General features: G+C 36.3%; 1 protein-coding gene across 2 annotated transcripts in view; it reads left to right on the forward strand.

Moving 5' to 3' along the window:
• The window catches only part of LOC124965712 (serine/threonine-protein kinase MRCK alpha-like), a 78,548-nt gene that overhangs the window by 40,077 nt on the left and 17,412 nt on the right, over positions 1 to 21,059 (forward strand). For both annotated transcript variants that reach the window (XM_047526874.1, XM_047526875.1), the window contains exons 7-10: positions 15,187 to 15,270; positions 16,840 to 16,945; positions 18,086 to 18,222; positions 18,991 to 19,130. In XM_047526874.1, coding sequence (XP_047382830.1) covers positions 15,187 to 15,270; positions 16,840 to 16,945; positions 18,086 to 18,222; positions 18,991 to 19,130 — 467 coding nt within the window. The remainder of the gene's footprint in view (positions 1 to 15,186; positions 15,271 to 16,839; positions 16,946 to 18,085; positions 18,223 to 18,990; positions 19,131 to 21,059) is intronic.

Below are 21,059 nucleotides of genomic sequence, written 5' to 3' on the forward strand. Positions count from 1 at the left end.
TTGTCTTCATGGAGAAAGGGGTTTAGAAGTCAAGGTGGAGGTGCTGGGTGTTTTCACTGCTATTAAGGTGTCATTATTTCAGGTCCTTTTATTGGACAGAGATAGAGAAAGTTTTCTATGTCAGTGTGTCTTAGTCTATTTCATGCTTCCGTAATGGAATGCTACAGACTGGGCCATTTAAAATGAGCAGATATTTGGTTCATGGTGGTGGCAGCTGGAAAGTCCAAGGTGGAGGGACCAGCTTCTGGTGGAAGGGCAAAGAGATGGAGAGAGAGGAGGAAGACTAAACCCATTCCTAGACAATAGTGTTAGTCCACTTATGTTGTATGTCCACTTATGCCCTGTTGGTGGGATCCCTTCTTATTAGGTCCCAACACTGTTACACTGGAAATTAAGTTTCCAAGACATGATTTTGGGGGGACACATGCAGACCATAGCACAGCCTATAAATAGAAATCTACCTACCATGTATGTACTGCCTCCCTATCTACTTATCTATGAAAATTATGAGTTCACACACACAGATACCTCTATTTCCAATTCAATAGCATGTTTTATTCTAGGTTAATCCTTTTCTATATTTCTCTCTGTGATAGTGAGAAACCGTGCCCTTTGTTATCCTCAATATACTTATTTGACCAATTCCCCTTTCTTTTAGTCCATCTCCCTTTTCTGAATCTGGCTCTTCTCTCCTCCTGCTTCAAGGGCTGTGTCTGCCCACCCCAGAGAGTCCTCTATGGTATACCTTTCTTACCTTGCCTGGGCAACAGACCTTTTAAAACACAATCTACACTCTCACTCAGCAACATCACTTACTTCCTTATCGTAGTGTCAGTCACCTGCTGCTGCTAGACATCAGAATTTTTGAAATTCTAAGTGGTATGGAATGGTATCAAAATTTTGCCTTTATTTTTATATGGTGGGTTTTTAACTCTAAAATAGTAAAATTTGTCAGTCTTCCAAAGAGACGTAATGTTTTGTTTTTTGCTTATAGCTCCTAAATTCAATAGGAAATTCTTTTTTTAAGTTTTATTTGTTCTTCCTAGATATATACAACAGTAGAATATATTTTGACATATTACATATATATGGAGTACAACTTATTCTAATTAGGATCCCATTCTTGTGGTTGTACTTGATGTGGAGTTTCACTGGTCTTATATTCATATGGGAACAAAAGAAAGTGATGTCTGAGTCATTCTGCTGTCTTTTCTATTCCTATTCTCCTCCCTGCCCTTCATTTCCCTTTGACTACTCCACTGAACTTCTACCCACCCGCCTTGTTGTGTGTTAGCATCTGCATATCAGAGAAAACATTGAGCTTTGGGTTTTTTGGATTGACTTACTTCACTTAGTATGATAATCTCCAGATCCACCCATTTACCGGCAAATGTCATAAAGTTCTTCTTAATGGTTAATATTCTGTTGTGTATATATATACCACATTTTCTTTATCCATTCATCTATTGAAGAGTACCCAGGTTGGTTCCATAGCTTATCTATTGTGAATTGAGTTGCTATAAACATTGATGTGACTGTGTCATTGTAGTATGCTGACTTTAAGTCCTTTGGGTATAAACTGAGGAATGGAATAGCCGGGTCAAATGGTTGGTTCCAGTCCAAGTTTTCTGAGGAATCTCCATGCTGCTTTCCAGAGTGGTTGCACCAATTTTCAGTCCCACCAGCAATGTATGAGTGAACCTTTAGGAAATTCCATTTTTTGTTTGCTATAAAATTGCTCTGACTGGGTTGCTCCAATTCTGGGTTGATTGGAAGTGGAGACAGTGGGGATCCTCATCTCTTTTCTAATCTTAGATGAAAAACTTTCAGTCCTTCACCATCAGGTGTGAGTTTAGCTCTGGGTTTTTCATATGTGGCCTTTTCAATGTTGGGGTATTTTCCTTCTGTTTCTAATTATTGAGTATTTCATAATGAAATAGTGTCAAAAATTTCTACTTCAGTTGAGATAATCATGTGTGCTTTCCTTCATTTTGTTGATAAGATGTATTATATGGATAAATTTTTATATGTTGAACTATTTATTTGCTCTGGAAATAAATGTCCCTTGTTTGTGGTGTGTAGTTGCTTAAATATACTACTGAATTCAGTTCAATAATGTTGAGAATATTTGCATCAATAGTCATAAGGGATGTTGGTCAATGGTTTTTTTTCCTTTGGTATCTTTGTCTGGATTTGGTATCAAGAATGAGTTAGGATGTTATTCCCTCCCTTTTAATTTTTTGGAAGAGATCAAGGAAGATTGATGCTACCTGTTATTCATGTGTATGGTAGGGTTTTCTATTGAAGTCACTTTGCTCTAGGAGTTTGTTAGGAGTTTTTGACTCAATATTCTTATTCTATTCAGAATTTTTATTTATTTATGATTCTAGGTAGGTTTTCTATTTCTTGGAATCTGTCAGTTTTATCTAGAGTATCTGACATGTTGGTAGACCATTACTCTGATAATTCTGTTTTTTTTTTTTTTTTTCTGTTAGTAATGTCCCAACTTCCATTTCTGGTTTTAGTTATTTGAGTCTCTCCCCTTTCTCTCTTAGTCAATGTAGCTAGTTTTGTCAATAATATTTATCTTTATGAAAAACTAAAATATAGTTCTGTTAATTGTATCTATCTTACTTATCTCTGCACTTGTCTTTATTATTTCCTTCCTTTTGATAGCTTTGGGTTTAGTTAGTTCCTTTAAGGAACTAATTTCATAACCTAGAAAGCATGGCATTGTCTCTTTCTAGGTATTCTAATTTGTGTCCATAGGTTTCAAATCATCATACTCACCTTCACTTTATATCTATCTTCCACTTCTGATTACTTGCCTTGTGAATATCCAAATGCAGCATCAGATGTGAAGAATACATTCTTAAAAACACTGTTTAAACAGTTCACGCAATTGAATAAATTTAATTGCTTATAACAAAATCCTTGGGTGTGTTCTACATATGAGTGTATCTATCAATCTGCCTACATACCTACCTAACTATATCACTTAGTGATCTCTTTCATGAATTGAAACTTATAAATAATAGGTATTTTTTGGTCATTTTAATTTTTGTGGATTTGATTTGTTTTTCTTTATGATTTATTATTTTTTCATATGTTTACTGGCCATTTGGGTATTTTTTTTTTGGGAAGCACTTGCTTAAGTCTGCCTATGTATTTTGTTGAAGTGTTTAATTTTTAAAATATCATTTTAAAATTTAATAACTTAAAGACAACTTTTCTGGGGTAAAGTTATATCACTTTTAACATAAGTACACATGCTTGCATCTGTGCATAACCCATGCATACACATTGACTTTTGCACACCCCTGAGAGCTAAATCATGGCAACCTTTGATAGTCTTTCAACTCTTTTCTCACTACACTTCTGCTATTTGCAGAGTATCCTATGAAAGGAGTCATATAGTATGAAGTGTTCAGATTTTGACTTCATTCACTCAGCAAAATCCCATTAAAATGCACCCAGGTTGTAATGTGTTTCTGTAGTTCTTTCTCGTTATCACTGAGTGTATTACCCACCTACTTTTGAAGGAAGTTTGGGTTGTTTCCAGATTTTGGAGATTGTGAGATTATGAGTAGAACTTCTATAAGTAAATATTCATGTACAGGTTTTTATGCAAGCATAAATTTATATTTTCTAAGGTAAATAATGAGTAGTGGGATTGTGGGCAAGTAAATGTTTAACTTTCTAAGAAATCAGAAAATATTTCTTGGTCTGGATGTACCCCAGTTTATTTATCCACTCACCTATCCAGGGCATCTTAGTTGCTCCCAAATTCTTACAATTATAAATAGAGCTGCTATAAAAAAGATGCATGTTGGGATTTTGTGAACTTACATTTTTAATTCATTTAGACAAATACCGAGGAATTCAGCTGCTGAAGTATCTGATTTGAGTAGGCTTAGTTTTGTAAGAAACCACCAAACTGTCTTCTGAAGTAGTTATGCCATTTTTATTCCCACCAAAAATGAATGAAAATTCCTCGTTTCCCATCCTTGCCAACATCTGGTATTGCCAGTGTTCTGAGCTTTGCCCCTTTTGGTGTTTGGTGCGATCTCCCTGTTGTTTGAATTTGCATTTGTCTGATGACATGTGATGTGCAGCAGTTTTTCATGTGATTATTCGCTATTTGCCAACCTTTTTTAAGATGAAGTATCTGTTAAGGTCTCTCAACCACTTTTAAAAATCAGGTTGCTATTTTCTTAGTATTGATTTTAAGAGTTCTTTGTGTGTTTGGGTTAACACTCCTTTATCAGTTATGTCTTTTGTAGATATTTTCCACCAGATAATATGTCCTCTCTTTTCATTTCCTTGACATTGTCTTTCACAGAACAGAAAATTTGAATTATAGAGCAGTCTGGCTTATAAATTCCTTCTTTCCTGGATCATGATGCCCTTGGTGTCACATCTAAAAAGTTGTTTAGATTTTCTCCCATGTTATATTTTAGTACTTAAGAGTTTTATGGTTTTACATTGTACATTTAGGTCCATAATCTGATTTGAGTTGATTTGGGGGAAGAGTACAATGTCATTCATCTTCATATATATATATATATATATATATATATATATATATATATATGTGTGTGTGTGTGTGTGTGTGTGTGTGTGTGTGTGTTTGTTTATTTTTATTTATTTTTGAATGTGGATATCCGGTTTCTCTGGAGTCACTTGTTGAAAAGACTCTTTTATCCATTATGCTGTCTCTACTGCTTTGTCAAAGATCAGTTGACAATACTTCTGTAGATAGATTTCTGGACTCAAAATTCCCTTCCATTGATCTATTTGTCAATTCTTTCACCAATACCAAACTGTCTTGATACAGTAGTTGCATAGTAAATCTTGATATCAGGGAGTATCAGTTATCCAATTTTGTTTTTCTCCTTCAATACTATGTTGGATGTTTTGGGTCTTTTTTTATCAGTTTATCAATATCCACAAAATACCTTGCTGGAATTTGGAATGGGGAGTGCACCGAAGCTACAGAGCAAGTTGGGAAGAATTGATATTTTGATAATACTGGGTATTCCTGACTATGAACATGGACTATATTTACATTTATTTAGCTCTTTGATTTCTTTCATGAGAATTTTACAGTTTTTTTCAGAGTTAATATTTTGTTAGATTCTACGTAAGAATTTTATCTTGGAGGGTATTAATACACATACTGTCCCCAATTTATGATGATTCCACCTATAATATTTCATTATATGATGAAATAATCTCATGATTTCAATATTGTATGATTATGTGAAAATCAAAGGCATTCAGTAGGAACTACACTTCCAATTTTGAGTTTTGATTCTTGAGATACCAGTACAAAACCATCACTCTTTTTTTTTTTTTACTTTCAGTATAGTATTCAGTAGATTACACAAGATATTTAACACTCTATTACAAAATTTTGCCCAACTCTTGGCTACTGGAAGTGTTCTGAACATGTTTAAGGTAGGTGAGGCCAAGCTATGATATTCAGTACATTGGATGTATTAAACACAGTTTGGACCTATGACATTTTTAACTTATGTTGGAATTATTTCGGTATTGTATTTGTATTTTCAAATTTCACTTGTTTGTAGCTAGCGTACAGGATAGTGATGGACTTCCACATATTATTCTTGTATCATGTAAATTTTCTATAATCACTTATTAATTCCAGGAAGTGTTTTGGTTGACACTTTTGGATTTTCTACAAAATCATGTCATCTACAAACAAAAACAGTTTTATTTCTTTCTTCCAAATATGTATACCATTTTTTTCTTTTTGTTGTCTTATTGTATGTGCTGGGGCTTTCAGTACAATGTTGAAAATCTACAATGGAAAGGGGTGTTCTTGCTCTATCCCCCAACTTAATGGAAAAACTTTGAGTTCCTCATCACAAAGTGTGATGCTAGCTGTATGTCGTTTTTTTCTTGTCAATTTAAAAAATCAAGGTGAGGAAGTTCCCCTATATTTTACTGATAGTTCTGGTCATGAAATGGTATTAGATTTTGTTAAATTATTTTTCTGTGTCTATCGATATGATCACATGATTTTTTTTCTTCTTTAACCTGTTAAAGTGATGAATTTTAGTTGATTTCTCAAAGTTTAATCAACCTTGCATACTTGACATAAATTCCACTTGGTAGTGTGTGTAATTCTTTTCCTACATTGTTGGATTCAATTTTGTTGAGGGTTTTTGTATCTATGTTAATGAGAGATACTGGTTTGTAGTTTTCTTTTCTTGTAATGTCTTTGTCTAGTTTTGGTATTGGGGTAATAATACTGGACTCACAGAATAAGTTAGGAAGTGTTTTTTCTGCCTTCCATCTTTCAAAGGAGATGGCAGATAACTGATATAATTTCTCCTTAAAAGTTTGGTAGAGGGGCTGGGGTTGTGGTTCAGTGGTAGAACACTCACTTAGCACGGAGAGGCCCTAGTTTTGATCCTCAGCACCACATAAAAATAAAATAAAGGTATTGTGTCCACCTACAACAAATATATAGTGTATATATATATATATATATATATATATATATATATACACACACACTAGTATATATATAGTACATAAATATAAATATATAGTATATATATGTATATATATAGTATATGTGTATATATATATATGTATATATATACTAGGAAAAAATATATATACTAGGAAAAAAAGTTTGGTAGAATTTACCAGTGAACTTTGCTAGATATGTTGCTTTTTATTTGGAAGTAATTTAATTATTGATTTAATTTCTTTAGTTGATGTAGGCTTCTTCAGAATGTGTAATTCTTCTGTGAGTTTTGGCAGAACATGTCTATCAAGGAATTAGTTTATTTCATATTATCAGCGTAGAGTTGCTCAGAATATTTGATTATTGTCCACTTAATGCCATTGGATCTATAGTGATGTTCCCTGTTTCATTTCTGATATTAAATTGTGTTCTCTCTCTTTTTTCTTCTTTTTGGCTTGGGTAGAGGTTTACTAGGTTTGTGAATCTTATCAAAGAAAAAGCAATGAGTTTTCCTCATGGATTTTTAATCTTCAATTTTATTGAATTTTGTTTTAATTATTATTTCTGTTCTTCTGTTTACTTTGGATTTAATTTGCTGGTCTTTCCTTAGTTTCCTAAGATGGAAATTTAGGTGATTGACTACAGGTGTTTCTTCTTTTCTAATATCTACATTCAGTGTTATACATTTCCCTTTGAACACTGCTTTCACTGCCATCAGAAATTTTGGTAAGTTTTGTTGTTGTTGTTGTTATTCAGAGTATACATTTAAAAATTTTTTCTCTTAAGATTTCTTCTTTAACCCATGTTATTTAATCCTCAAATATTTAAGATTTTCCCAGCTTTTTGTTACTGCTTTTTAGTTTAATCACACTGTGGTCTGTTAGTTGACATTGTATGATTTTGCTACATCTAAATTTATTAAGATGTGTTTTATGGCCAGAGTATGGTCTGTCTTGGTGACTGTTCCATGTGACCTGAGAAGAATGTATATTCTGCTGTACTCTGTAGATGTCCATTATATCCAGTTGAATTCAACTGTGTCTTTCCTGTAGTTATGCCTGCTGGACCTGTCCATTTCTGGTAGTGGGATATTGTAGTCTATAACTATACTATTGAATGTGTCCATCTCTTCTTGCATCTCTATCAGTTTTTGCCTCATACACTTTAATGTGTTTTTTGGTTAAGTTCATGCACAAAAGTGTTACTATATCACCTCATAGAATTGCTTCCTTTACAATTGTGAAATTCCTCACTCTGTCCCCAGTAGATTTCCTTCCTCTGAAACCTGCTTCTTCAGAATTTAATAGTTATTCTTGCTTCCTTTTAATTAGTGTTATCTTGGCATATCTTTCTCCATTATTTTACTTTTAAAATTTTTTAAAAATATATTTTTAGTTGTCAATAGACATTTTATTTATTTATTTATTTATGGTGCTGAGAATCAAACCCAGTGCCTCACACATGCTAAGCAAGTGCTCTACCACTGAGCTACCCCCAGTCCCATTCCTTTACTTTTAATCTATATGTGTCTTCATATTTAAAATGGATTATTTGTAGAAAACATGCAATTAAATCCTGATTTTTGATCTATGCTGAAAATCTCTAATAATTTTTACATTTATTTTTATTTATTTATTTATTTATTTTTTATTGTAAACAAATGGGATACATGTTGTTTCTCTGTTTGTACATGGCGTAAAGGCATACCATTTGTGTAATCATAAATTTACATAGGGTGATGTTGGTTGATTCATTCTGTTATTTTTCCCCTTCCCCCCACCCCTCCCATCCCTCTTTTCCCTCTATACAGTCCTTCCTTCCCCCATTCGTGCCCCCCTCCCTAACCCTCACTCTAACCCTAAAACTAACCCCTCCCACACCCCATTATGTATCATCATCCACTTATCAGCGAGATCATTCTTCCTTTGGTTTTTTGAGATTGGCTTATCTCACTTAGCATGATATTCTCCAATTTCGTCCATTTGCCTGCAAATGCCATAATTTTATCATTCTTTATGGCTGAGTAATATTCCATTGTATATATATGCCACAGTTTCTTTATCCATTCATCAACTGAAGGGCATCTAGGTTGGTTCCACAATCTGGCTATGGTGAGTTGAGCAGCAATGAACATTGATGTGGCTGTATCTCGGCAGTATGCTGATTGTAAGTCCTTTGGGTATAGGCCAAGGGGTGGGATATCTGGGTCAAATGGTGTTTCCATTTCACGTTTTCTAAGGAATCTCCATACTGCCTTCCAGAGGGGCTGCACTAATTTGTAACCCCACCAGCAATGTATGAGTGTACCTTTTTCCCCACATCCTCGCCAACACCTGTTGTTGCTTGTATTCTTGATAATCGTCATTCTGATTGGGGTGAGATGGAATCTTAGGGTGGTTTTGATTTGCATTTCTCTTATTACTAGAGATGTTGAACATTTTTCCATATGTTTGTTGATTGTTTGTAGGTCTTCTTCTGTGAAGTGTCTGTTCATTTCCTTAGACCATTTGTCGATTGGGTTATTTGTAGTCTTGGTGTTGAGTTTTTTGAGTTCTTTATAGATTCTGGAGATTAGTGCTCTATCTGAAGTATGAGTGGCAAAGATTTTCTCCCACTCTGTAGGCTCTTTCTTCACATTGCTGATAGTTTCCTTTGCTGAGAGAAAGCTTTTTAGTTTGAATCTATCCCAGTTGTTGATTCTTGCTTTTATTTCTTGTGCTATGGGAGTCCTGTTGAGGAAGTCTGGTCCTAAGCCGACATGTTGAAGATCTGGACCTACTTTTTCTTCTATAAGATGCAGGGTCTCTGGTCTAATTCTGAGGTCCTTGATCCATTTTGAGTTTAGTTTCGTGCACGGTGAGAGATATGGGTTTAGTTTCATTCTGTTGCATATGGATTTCCAATTTTCCCAGCACCATTTGTTGAAGAGGATATCTTTTCTCCATTGCATATTTTTGGCCCCTTTGTCTAGTATGAGAAAATTATATTTATTTGGGTTTGTGTCCGTGTCCTCTATTCTGTACCATTGATCTACCTGTCTATTTTGGTACCAATATCATGCCGTTTTTGTTACTATTGCTTTGTAGTACAGTTGAAGTTCTGGTATTGCAATACCCCCTGCTTCATTTTTCCTGCAAAGGATTGCTTTAGCAATTCTAGGTTTCTTATTCTTCCAGATGAATTTCATGATTGCTTGTTCTATTTCTGTAAGGTACATCGTTGGGATTTTAATTGGAATTGCATTGAATCTGTATAGCACTTTTGGTAGTATGGCCATTTTGACAATATTAATTCTGCCTATCCAGGAACATGGGAGATCTTTCCATCTTCTAAGGTCTTCTTTAATTTCTTTCTTTAGTGTTCTGTAGTTCTCATTGTAGAGGTCTTTCACCTCTTTTGTGAGATTGATTCCCAAGTATTTTATTTTTTTCGATGCTATTGTGAATGGGGTAGTTTTCCTAACTTCTCTTTCTGAAGATTCATCACTTATGTATAAAAATGCATTAGATTTATGAGCATTGATCTTATATCCCGCTACTTTACTAAATTCACTTATGAGTTCTAAGAGTTTTCTGGTGGAATTTTCTGGCTCCTCTAAGTATATAATCATATCATCAGCAAATAGGGATAGTTTGAGTTCTTCTTTTCCAATTCGTATCCCTTTAGTTTCTTTGGTCTGTCTAATTGCTCTGGCTAGAGTTTCAAGGACGATACTGAATAGGAGTGGTGAGAGAGGGCATTCCTTCCTTGTTCCAGATTTTAGGGGGAATGCTTTCAGTTTTTCCCCATTAAGAATGATATTAGCCATGGGCTTAGCATAGATGGCCTTTACAATGTTAAGGAACGTTCCCACTATCCCTATTTTTTCGAGTGTTTTGAGCATGAAGGGGTGCTGTATTTTATCAAATGCTTTTTCTGCATCTATTGAAATAATCATGTGATTCTTGACTTTAAATCTGTTGATATGGTGAATGACATTTATTGATTTCCTGATGTTGAACCAACCTTGCATCCCTGGGATGAAACCCACTTGATCATGGTGCACTAGGTTTTTAATATGTTTTTGTATGCGATTTGCTAAAATTTTGTTCAGAATTTTTGCGTTGATGTTCATTAAGAATATTGGTCTGAAATTTTCTTTCCTTGATGTGTCTCTGTCTGGTTTAGGTATCAGGGTGATATTGGCTTCGTAGAATGAGTTTGGGAGGGTTCCCTCCTCTTCTATTTCATGGAATACTTTGAAAAGTATTGGAATGAGCTCTTCTTTAAAGGTTTTGTAGAACTCGACTGAGAACCCATCTGGTCCTGGACTTTTCTTTGTTGGAAGACTTTTGATGACTTCTTCTATTTCATTACTTGAAATTGGTCTATTTAAATTGTGTATGTCCTCCTCGTTTAGTTTAGGCAATTCATAGGTCTCTAGAAACTTGTTGATATCTTCGAAATTTTCTATTTTGTTGGAGTATAGATTTTCAAAGTAGCTTCTAATCATGTTTTGTATTTCAATCGTGTCTGTTGTGATATTTCCTTGTTCATTTCGAATTTTGGTGATTTGGGTTTTCTCTCGTCTTCTCTTTGTTAGTGTGGCTAAAGGTTTATCAATTTTGTTTATTTTTTCGAAGAACCAACTATTTATTTTGTCAATTTTTTGTATTGTTTCTTTTGTTTCAATTTCATTGATTTCAGCTCTGAGTTTAACTATTTCCTGTCTTCTACTACTTTTGGTGTTGGTCTGTTCTTCTTTTTCTAGGGCTTTGAGCTGTAGTGTTAGGTCGTTTATTTGTTGAGTTTTGCTTTTTTTATTGAATGCGCTCCATGAAATAAATTTTCCTCTAAGTACTGCTTTCATAGTGTCCCAGAGATTTTGATATGATGTTTCTTTGTTCTCATTTACCTCTAAGAATTTTTAAATTTCCTTCCTAATATCTTCTGTTATCTATTCATCATATAATAGCATATTGTTTAATCTCCAGGTGTTGGAGTAATTTCTGTTTTTTACTCTTTCATTTATTTCTAATTAAAATCCATTATGATCTGATAAAATACAAGGAAGTGTCTCTATCTTCTTGTATTTGCTAACATTAGCTTTGTGGCATAATATATGGTCTATTTTAGAGAAGGATTCATGTGCTGCTGAGAAGAAAGTGTATTCACTCTTCGTTGGATGGTATATTGTATAAATGTCTGTTAAGTCTAAATTATTGATTGTGTTATTGAGTTCTATGGTTTCTTTGTTCAATTTTTGTTTGGAAGATCTGTCCAGTGGTGAGAGAGGCGTGTTAAAATCACCTAGTATTATTGTATTGTGGTCTATTTGGTTTCTGAGATTGAGAAGGATTTGTTTGACATACATGGGTGAGCCACTGTGTGGGGCATAGATATTTATGATTGTTATGTCTTGCTGATTTATGGTTCCCTTAAGCAGTATGAAATGTCCTTCTTTATCCCTTCTGACTAAGTTTGGCTTGAAGTCCACTTTATCTGTAATGAGGATGGATACCCCAGCTTTTTTGCTGGGTCCATGTGCATGGTAAGTTTTTTCCCATCCTTTCACCTTATTCTTTGGGTATCTCTTTCTAAGAGATGAGTCTCTTGCAGGCAACATATTGTTGGATCTTTCTTTTTTATCCAATCTGCCAGTCTATGTCTTTTGATTGATGAATTCAGGCCATTAATATTCAGGGTTATTATTGAGATATGATTTGTATTCCCAGTCATTTGACTCATTTTATTCATTTATTTGTTTATTTTTGACACGACTTGGTTCCTTTTTATTTGAGAATTCCTTTAGGATAGCTCCTCCCTTTGCTGATTTGCTTCTTTGTTTTTCATCTCTTCTTCATGGAATATTTTGCTGAGAATGTTCTGTAATGCTGGCTTTCTTTTTGTATATTCTTTTAGCTTTTGTTTATCATGGAAGGATTTTATTTCGTCGTCAAATCTGAAGGTAAGTTTTGCTGGGTATAAGATTCTTGGTTGGCATCCATTTTCTTTTAGGGCTTGCAAAATGTTATTCCAGGCCCTTCTAGCTTTTAAGGTCTGGATTGAAAAATCTGCTGATATCCGTATTGGTTTCCCCCTGAATGTAATTTGGTTCTTTTCTCTCACAGCCTTTAAAATTCTGTCTTTATTTTGTATGTTAGGTATTTTCATTATAATGTGCCTTGGTGTGGGTCTGTTGTAATTTTGTGTATTTGGAGTCCTATAAGCCTCTTGGACTTGATTTTCCATTTCATTCTTCAGATTTGGGAAATTTTCTGAAATTATCTCATTGAATAGGTTGTTCATTCCTTTGGTTTGTTTCTCTAAGCCTTCCTCAATCCCAATAATTCTCAAATTTGGCCTTTTCATGATATCCCATAGTTCTTGGAGATTCTGTTCATGATTTCTTACCATCTTCTCTGTTTGTTCGACTTTGTTTTCGAGGTTAAATATTTTGTCTTCAATATCTGAGGTTCTGTCTTCCAGGTGTTCTATCCTATTGGTTGTGCTTTCTATGGAGTTCTTAATTTGGTTTATTGTTTCCTTCATTTCAAGGATTTCTGTTTGGTTTTTTTTCAATATCTCTAACTATTGAAATGGTCTTTTGCTTCCTGTATTTGCTCTTTTAACTGTCTATTGGTGCGTTCATTCAATGCCTGCATTTGCTCTTTCATTTCATCGTTTGCTTCCCTTATCATGTTGATTATGTACATTCTGAACTCCCTTTCTGACATTTCTTCTGCCATGCTGTCATTGGATTTTATTGATATAACATCCAGATTTGTTTGAGGCGTTTTCTTCCCTTGTTTTCTCATATTGTTCAGGTATCAGTGGACTGCAGAGATGTTGCAGATTTCCTCTATTGACTTATAATGTTCCTGAAGATTGCTAGTGTATCCCCTCTTATCCTTCAGTAGCCTGAAGTCTTAGAGGAAGTTGATACTTCGGTGTTCCCCTAGGTAGCTGCCTCTCTAGGGGTGGTGGTCTTCAGGTGGGGTATATTCCCTGCTAGAGGGCAGAGGTGCCTCTACTTGTTGACCAATGGTCATCCAAAGGGGAACTAGACTGCGGGCTGAGGCACTGCCTGTTTGGGCCTGTGTCTCTGGTTTTACCGTCTTTGTGGGAAAACCTCACTCGGCGGGGAAGACCCACCCGGTGGGGAGGTCTCGCTAGTCAGTTCCCCTCCTAGAGGTTCCCCTCAGTCCACAACTACCACCTGGGCAGGGCAGCCTTCCCAAGCAACGTTTCCAGGGGCCTGGACCTACCTCCTGGGCTTAGAAGCCCTGCCCTTTGCAGACGAGTCTCCTTAGGTGGCCCCTCCTCAGAGAAGCTGCCCGAAGTCCTGGAACCTTCGCTCCACCCCTCAGCTGGTCTCTGTGTAGCTCTCCTGGGCCTGGGAGCCTCACCCTTCGTAGACGAGTCTCCTTAGGTTGTCCCTTCTTAGAGAAGCTGCCCGAAGTCCTGGAACCTTCACTTCGCCCCTCAGCTTGTCTCTGTGTAGTTCATTCAAGAAAAGGTGCCTAGGTCCCTGGACCGGACCTTGCTATGCACCTAATCGCCTGGCTATGCGACCTGCCCTCTGACCAGTCACTTGGAGCCTCGTACATATGTTCCAAGCCCCAGTGACCCGTCGCTCGTCTCTTCCTCCAGACAGCCACCCGGTGCTCTGTGTGGGCGCTTGGAGACCAAGCCACTCACTGCGTACCTCCACCTCCTCTGGGCAGTCCCCTCCCCGTTGCTCAGGCGGTTGCTGGATCCAAACAACTCGCCGCCTGGGCAGGGCAGCCTTCGCAGGCAACGTTCTCTTTCTCTGGCAGCCACTCTTTCTCTGGCAGCCGCTGGAGCCCTGGCAGATTGCTTCAAAACCAAGCGGTGTGTCGCACAACCTCCTTTGCAAAGTTCCCCGCTTCCTGAGTTAACTGCTCCAGTGGGGGAGGTGTGTCTTGCCGCCTGGGCAGGGCAGCCTTCGCAGGCAACGTTCCCAGGGGCCCGGACCTCCCTCCTGGGCCTCACCCTTCGCAGACGAGTCTCCTTAGGTTAGAGAATCTGCCCGCGGTCCTGGAAACTTCAATCCGCCATTTTTCGCTCCGCTTCGCTGTCCGTTTTTACCGCTCCGGCGGGGGAGGGGCAACCCGCCGAGTCACTCTACTTCACAAAGTTCTCTGCGTTCCGGGGCTACTGCCCCATCGGGGACGCCTCCCCTATGGGAGAAACTCACCCGGCGGCTTTGAGTTGGTCCCAAGTCACTATCTCCTCTTTTGAATCTTAAGTCCTGGAGCAACATGAAATGCAGCCGCCCTCTAGTCCGCCATCTTCCACCAGTCCAATTTTTACATTTAGAACATTGATGTTCAAAGTGCTCATTGATATGGTTGGATTACTATCTATCATATTTGCTACTGTTTTCCCTTTTTGCTCCTGTTCTTTTTTTCCCTTTTTGAACTGCTTTTCATCTTATTGTAAAGTAGCCATATTAAGATAAATTGCAGGAAATGTGGAAGTATTTTGTTTGTATAAATTGCAAGCAGAGACTTCATTTAATTAAAAATATATTTCCAACACTGTTAGAATATTATTTTTACTGAATCTTTGTCTATTAGTCAATATAATTATTTTTAACTTACTTGAAGAGTTATTAATTCCTATAATTTTGTAAAAAACATGTAATTTGTCTTTTTATCATTTGTATCCCCTTAATTCAGATTGTAGATTCTGCTCATCTTCCAGTTCATACGCCAACAATAAAGAGAAAGAAATATCACACTAACATCCTCTTTCCTCCTAAGGTACTTGACTTAGTTATAAGCTCATTAGGTTCTGTAAATAAGGAGAATAAATTGTTTTACTCTCTGTTATTGCCCTGGCATTTGCTCATAGTAATTTAAAAAAGACCAAAAGACTCAAAGCATTCCTCTTTATTAATAGGAAACCAGAGCTGTATCATAAAGGAATAAAAGAAAACTTAGAAATATCATAAAAACTGTTTTCCCCGAGTTGACATCAAATAATATCCAAAATTATGAAACACTATGAATTTTCAGTTAAAATAAGGAATGGTATAGAATTACCCCATATCATCATTAATGTTCAGCAACTCGATAATAGTCTAAGAAGCTAAGCAGTGCACTAAGAAGTGAAAATAAAATGGCTTCCTTTTTTCTTCTTTCCTTCCAATTTCTGGCTGAGCATGATAGGTTAAATATGCATTTACTTCTGCTCTCTACTAATACACATTAAAGAGAGGAAAAAGAGCAGAGAAGTCAACATGATTTTGGAGGAAGGGTTAGCAGAGATTAGAAATCTGATTGTCAAGTAGAAAAACAATTGGTATCTCAGCACCAACAACAGAGAGACTTGTGATTAGAGACCCCAGGACTCTCAGGAGACAGGATTGGTGTGTAGTGCTAAGAATAGGGGAGCTAGTTGAAGAACTATGTGAGAAGCAGAAAGACCTTTGTATAAACGTACACCTTGCCACTGGCAGGGACTATACCTGTTCATAATGCAAGTGAGCACATAGAGACACAAGAAGTGAGAAAAATTGCCACTAATCATTGGAGAGGTCAAATTTGTTATAATTTACATATGCCTAATTTATGCTAACAATATTGATGATAAATATTAATATACTAATATTATTCATGCTAATTACACATTGATAATTTATGCAGTAATTTGGAGCTTTGAGGCATGATCCAGAAATAGTAATCCATTGTGGATTACCAATTTATAGGTAAATCTGTGATGATATTAGAAGTTCTAATTATTGGAGTTTTATTTAGAAATTTCAGAATGGCCTCTTTCTGCAAAAGGCCTGTTTCACACAAGGTGACGCATATTAATTCATGGAGCATATTAATTTTTTTTGAAAATGGAAAAATTAAATGCCATTTTTGCAGAAAGAAAATTTTGAGCTTATTTTTCTCCAAAGAAGTATAATATAAAACTATTATAAAAATAAAATTGTTGTCACTTGCCTCTACACATAGGTAATTCTTAATAATTCATTGTTAAAGATTAACTTGAAGAATTTATCACTTTACAAAGCACTTTTCCAAATGTTTCAGAGACATCAGTCGGTACAAGTAAAATCCAGGCTTTGTTTACTTGGTTCCAAAAAAGCTTTAATAAAACATTGGATTGTCACATGATGATGATGATGATTTGGACAATTTGGGGACTCTCTTGCTCAATATTTTCCAATTAAGAAATAATTAGGGTGCAAGATTCTTACTTGCTGGTGAGATGAGGAAAGAGCTCATTTTCTTAGTATGGAGTATTTTGATCAGGGCGGGTTTGGAGGAGTCACTTTTTCAGTCATTTAACCATCAATGTGTGTTTGGCTTCTTTTGCAGAATAAGACCCACCAGTTTTTCCTCACGTCCTTTACTGCTCCCACCAAGTGTCACCAATGCACATCTCTGATGGTGGGTTTGATAAGGCAGGGCTGTGCGTGTGATGGTAAGACTGCCATGGGAAGGGACACCTGGGTCAGAGTCATCCTGGTTATACTTAAGTTATTAAGCAGAACATTTTCTTCTCTTTAAATAATGGAAGCACTGCAGTGAACTGATCACTTTCCTAAAATCTGCAGTTTATTGGAAAGATTGATGGATGGTTGGTCTTTGGAAACATTTCAGTGGGACCTCTGCACGGCCCTCATTCCCTCAGTCTGGGTGGACCACACCCTTTGGATTTGTTCAGTGCTGGCCCGCAGGCAGGGACACATTTATGAGGAAAATGTACTTACATACATTTCATTCTCTGTTGCATCATTAGGTTGTGAAGACCAAATTCACTAACTCATGTAACAATAGAATGATATCCTGGGGTTTTCACAGCCTTATTTACTCACTTAATTTATTTCCATAAATATTATTGAAGGAAAGCAGTGTATTTTTAGAAATATTAAACTGTCCATCCCTGTGCCAGATAAGACATTTCATTCCACATGTGAGGGAACAGATTCTGTACTTGCTTGCTGGTTTTCTTAGCCAGGTATGTCAACAGCTCTCAGGGCTTCATTGCTGAGTAACACAGACTTCCTGCCCGCAGTATGGTGTCAGTGGGCTCCACCTTCCCTGTACCTGCAGTGCCACCTCCTTAAACGCAATAGATTAGAAGTGGGGAAGTCTGTGCAGGGCAGCAGAGGCAGGCTCTGAGCTGTGCTCCCAGGCATCAGGGCCCCCAGCATCACCTGGCCTAGCGGGGCCTGCCAGAGCTATTGCTGGTGTAAAAAGAAGACAATAGATCAGGAAGCTGCCATCACCAAACAGCCTCAGAACCTGCTACTGCTGCCCCCACCGAATTCACAAGACACCAGTGCAGCTGTGACTCCACACTCCCTCTGCCAGGAGCCACATGAGAAAAACTGGTGCACTGCATACTCTGTCTCTCCCAGCTAGGCAAGGGCTCTGCCCCTGAGCTACACCTCCAGCCTTGTTAGTAGAACTTGAATGAGATCCCACAACTTAGTTGAAAGGCAATCTGGGAAAGATAGTTTTTGCATTTCGGCCTCTGCCACAGCATAAATTGTGACAGAAGGTGAAGGTCTGGAACCATCCTATCCTCCACAATCATGTCTCTATTTCTTTCAAAAAGCGTGTGGGTTCTTGTGTCACACAACCTGTGTCGAAAAAGCTCCACGAGCTTGTCCAGTGCCTGCTCACCAGAAGAAAGAACCCTTCTGTCTAGTTCCATGGCAGGGTCTGGGGACAGCCTACGAAGGCCACGTCTGGGTAAGTGTCAAAATTTTGGGTTTATGTGAAGTCGTAGAAAGTTTGCTAGTCACCTGTCACTTTGTGAGCACATTTGTACGCATATAAATATATTATATATGCATGCACATACATCTGTAGATATATATAGGTATATTTACATATATATACATATATAATATGTGTTATTTACATACACGGTACAGTATAAATTATAGTATATACAATTGAAAATTATTGTTTCATACTAAGAAAGTTATTTCAGAACAAAATTCATCTGTCTCTATAAAGATATTTATATGTCTTGAAGTTTTCTTTTTAGACCTCGCCTTGTGATGAACACATGGTGAAATCCCTACTAAAGGTGTAACTTCCAATAGTTTGACTTCACTTTTAGTGAAGTGAGCTGAACTTCTTTAGAAATATTTAAAAGTGAAGTGAACTTCCTTAGAAATATTTAAAATCTGAGTAGAATTTGAGGCATGGCGCTGCCAAATTTGAATTTGGTGTTACTTAGAGGCAAAGCTGTGACTGACATTTTAATGAATGACTAGAGTTACCCGAAATGACGTCAATTTTATTTTCACAAGACAAGAGCAATTCAGTCCTCAAAGGAATTGCTATGTCTTTAAAATTTTATTTATGCTACACAGTCCTGTTCTATATCTTTAGCAAGAAAAGTGGCATATTCATAACATATTTCTTCTTTTAATTTTGATGTAACATTTGGGTAGTATTTGATGTTTCCATTTGGATTATTCTTGTCTTTAAAAAAAAAAACAACAAAAGATTCCAAAGAAAACAGGAATGAAAAAAGGATGGCAGAGAGCACTGGCTATAGTTTGTGACTTCAAACTCTTCTTCTATGACATAAATGAAGACAAAGACTCAAAGCCCAGTGCCATAGTGAGTCAAGTGATCGACATGAGGTAAGCTTTGAAAAGGAGAAGAGTTTTGTGTTAAATGTCTATGAATAAAATTGGTTTCTGATATTTTAAAAAATGATATTGTCATTTAAATCTAACTTTATGTTGAATCTTCAATTTTCTTGATTGCCAAGTGAAATTTACAATGCAAGGGTTTTGCATAAAGTCTGTATCATCACCTTTTAGGCCTGGATTTGATGAAATATGTATAAAACTTTTCTTAGTCGACTTTCTTATTACTTGTGTGTGTGTGTGTGTGTGTGTGTGTGCATGTGTGTGTGCAAGCATGTGCATGTGTGGTGAGAAAGGATATAAACCTCAAAGACTTTTAAGATTGAAATATAACTCATATTATAAAACTTATTATTTTTAGTTTTAGATTTTATTACTTAGTAAAAATCTTTTTTTTTCCTGTTCCTTTCCTCCATTTGACATCAGTAAAAGTTTTAAACATCATGAAAACTGATTTGGCTGTTATTTTAAAGTGTGCAATCCACTGGTTTTTAAGATTACACAATCATCATCACAATCTAATTTTAGAGCATCTATACCATCCCACAGCAAAAACCTTCCATATTTAGTAGCAGTCACCCTTCTTTCCTGCAGGTCCTTGCTCCTGCCAATCACTAACCTATTTTCTTTTTTTGTCCCTATGGATTTGCCTCCTCTGGACATGGTTGTTTATTTTTGTATTTTCTCATTTTTTAAAATTTATTTTTAAATTTTGGAACAGACCCACCTTTTAACCCAGTTATCCCACTCCTGGGTTTATACCCAATGGACATGTCTTATGGATGGAATCTTATAGTGTTTTGTGACTGGCTTCACTGAGGATAATGTTTTTCAGCTACATCCATGTGGATGCAACAGTGTTTCATTACTTTTTATGATTGATAACCTTTATCAGACTAAGGATGTTGCTTTCTATTCCTAATCTGTTGAATGTTTTCATCTGGAGAGGGTGTTGGGTTTTTTTTTTTTTTTTTTTTTGGGGTGTTGGGTTTTGCTGCATGCTTTCTGTGCCCAGCAGGGTGACCATGTGGAATTTTCCTCCTTTATTCTATCATGTGTACCATCCTGACTGGTTTTTGTACATTAAACCAAGCGGATAAATTCCGCTTGGTCTTGGGTTTTAATCCCTTTAATATGTTATGGGATTGGGATTGCCTGAGTTTACTAGGGAGTTTTACATTAACATTTATACAGAATATTTGTTTTATATTTTTCTTTTCTTGTGATATATTTGTCTGGTTTTAATATCAGGATATTACTGGCCCAGAATTAGAAAATACTCTCCATTTTGGGGAAGACTTTATAAAGGATTTGTATTAATTTCTTTCAGCATTTGCTATAATTCCCTGGTGAAGCCATTTGTCCTGTTTCTCTTTATGGGAAGTTTTTGATTAATAATTCAATCTCCTTACTGTTTTATTTTTTTAATTATTATTATAATTTTGGTACTGGAAATTGAACCCAATGTACTTAACCACTGAGCCACATCTCCAATTCTTTTTATTTTTTGTTTTGAGACAAGAGTCTTGCTGAGTTGCTTAGGGCCTCACTAAGTTGCTGAGGCTGGCTTTGAACTTGCAAACCTTCTGCTTCAGCCACCTGAGCCTCTGGGATTACAGTCGTGCACCACCACACCCAGTCTTGTTTTTTTGATTAATAGTTCAATCTCCTCATTAGTTATAAGACTATTTAGAATTTCTCTATCTTCTTGAATCAGTTTTGGTACTTGTATCTTCTTAGGAATTTTTCCATTTCATTTAGATGATCTAATTTGTTGGCATGTGATTGCTCACAGTATTCCCTTGTACTTCTTACAATTTCTGAAAAGTCAATAATAATGTTCCCTTTTTCATTTCTAATAGCAATTTGAGTCTTTTCTCATTGTTTTTCTTGGGTTAAAGTTTTGTCAATTCCATTGAT

This window comes from Sciurus carolinensis, chromosome 15 (assembly GCF_902686445.1).
Source record: "Sciurus carolinensis chromosome 15, mSciCar1.2, whole genome shotgun sequence".
Taxonomy (NCBI): Eukaryota; Metazoa; Chordata; class Mammalia; order Rodentia; family Sciuridae; genus Sciurus; species Sciurus carolinensis.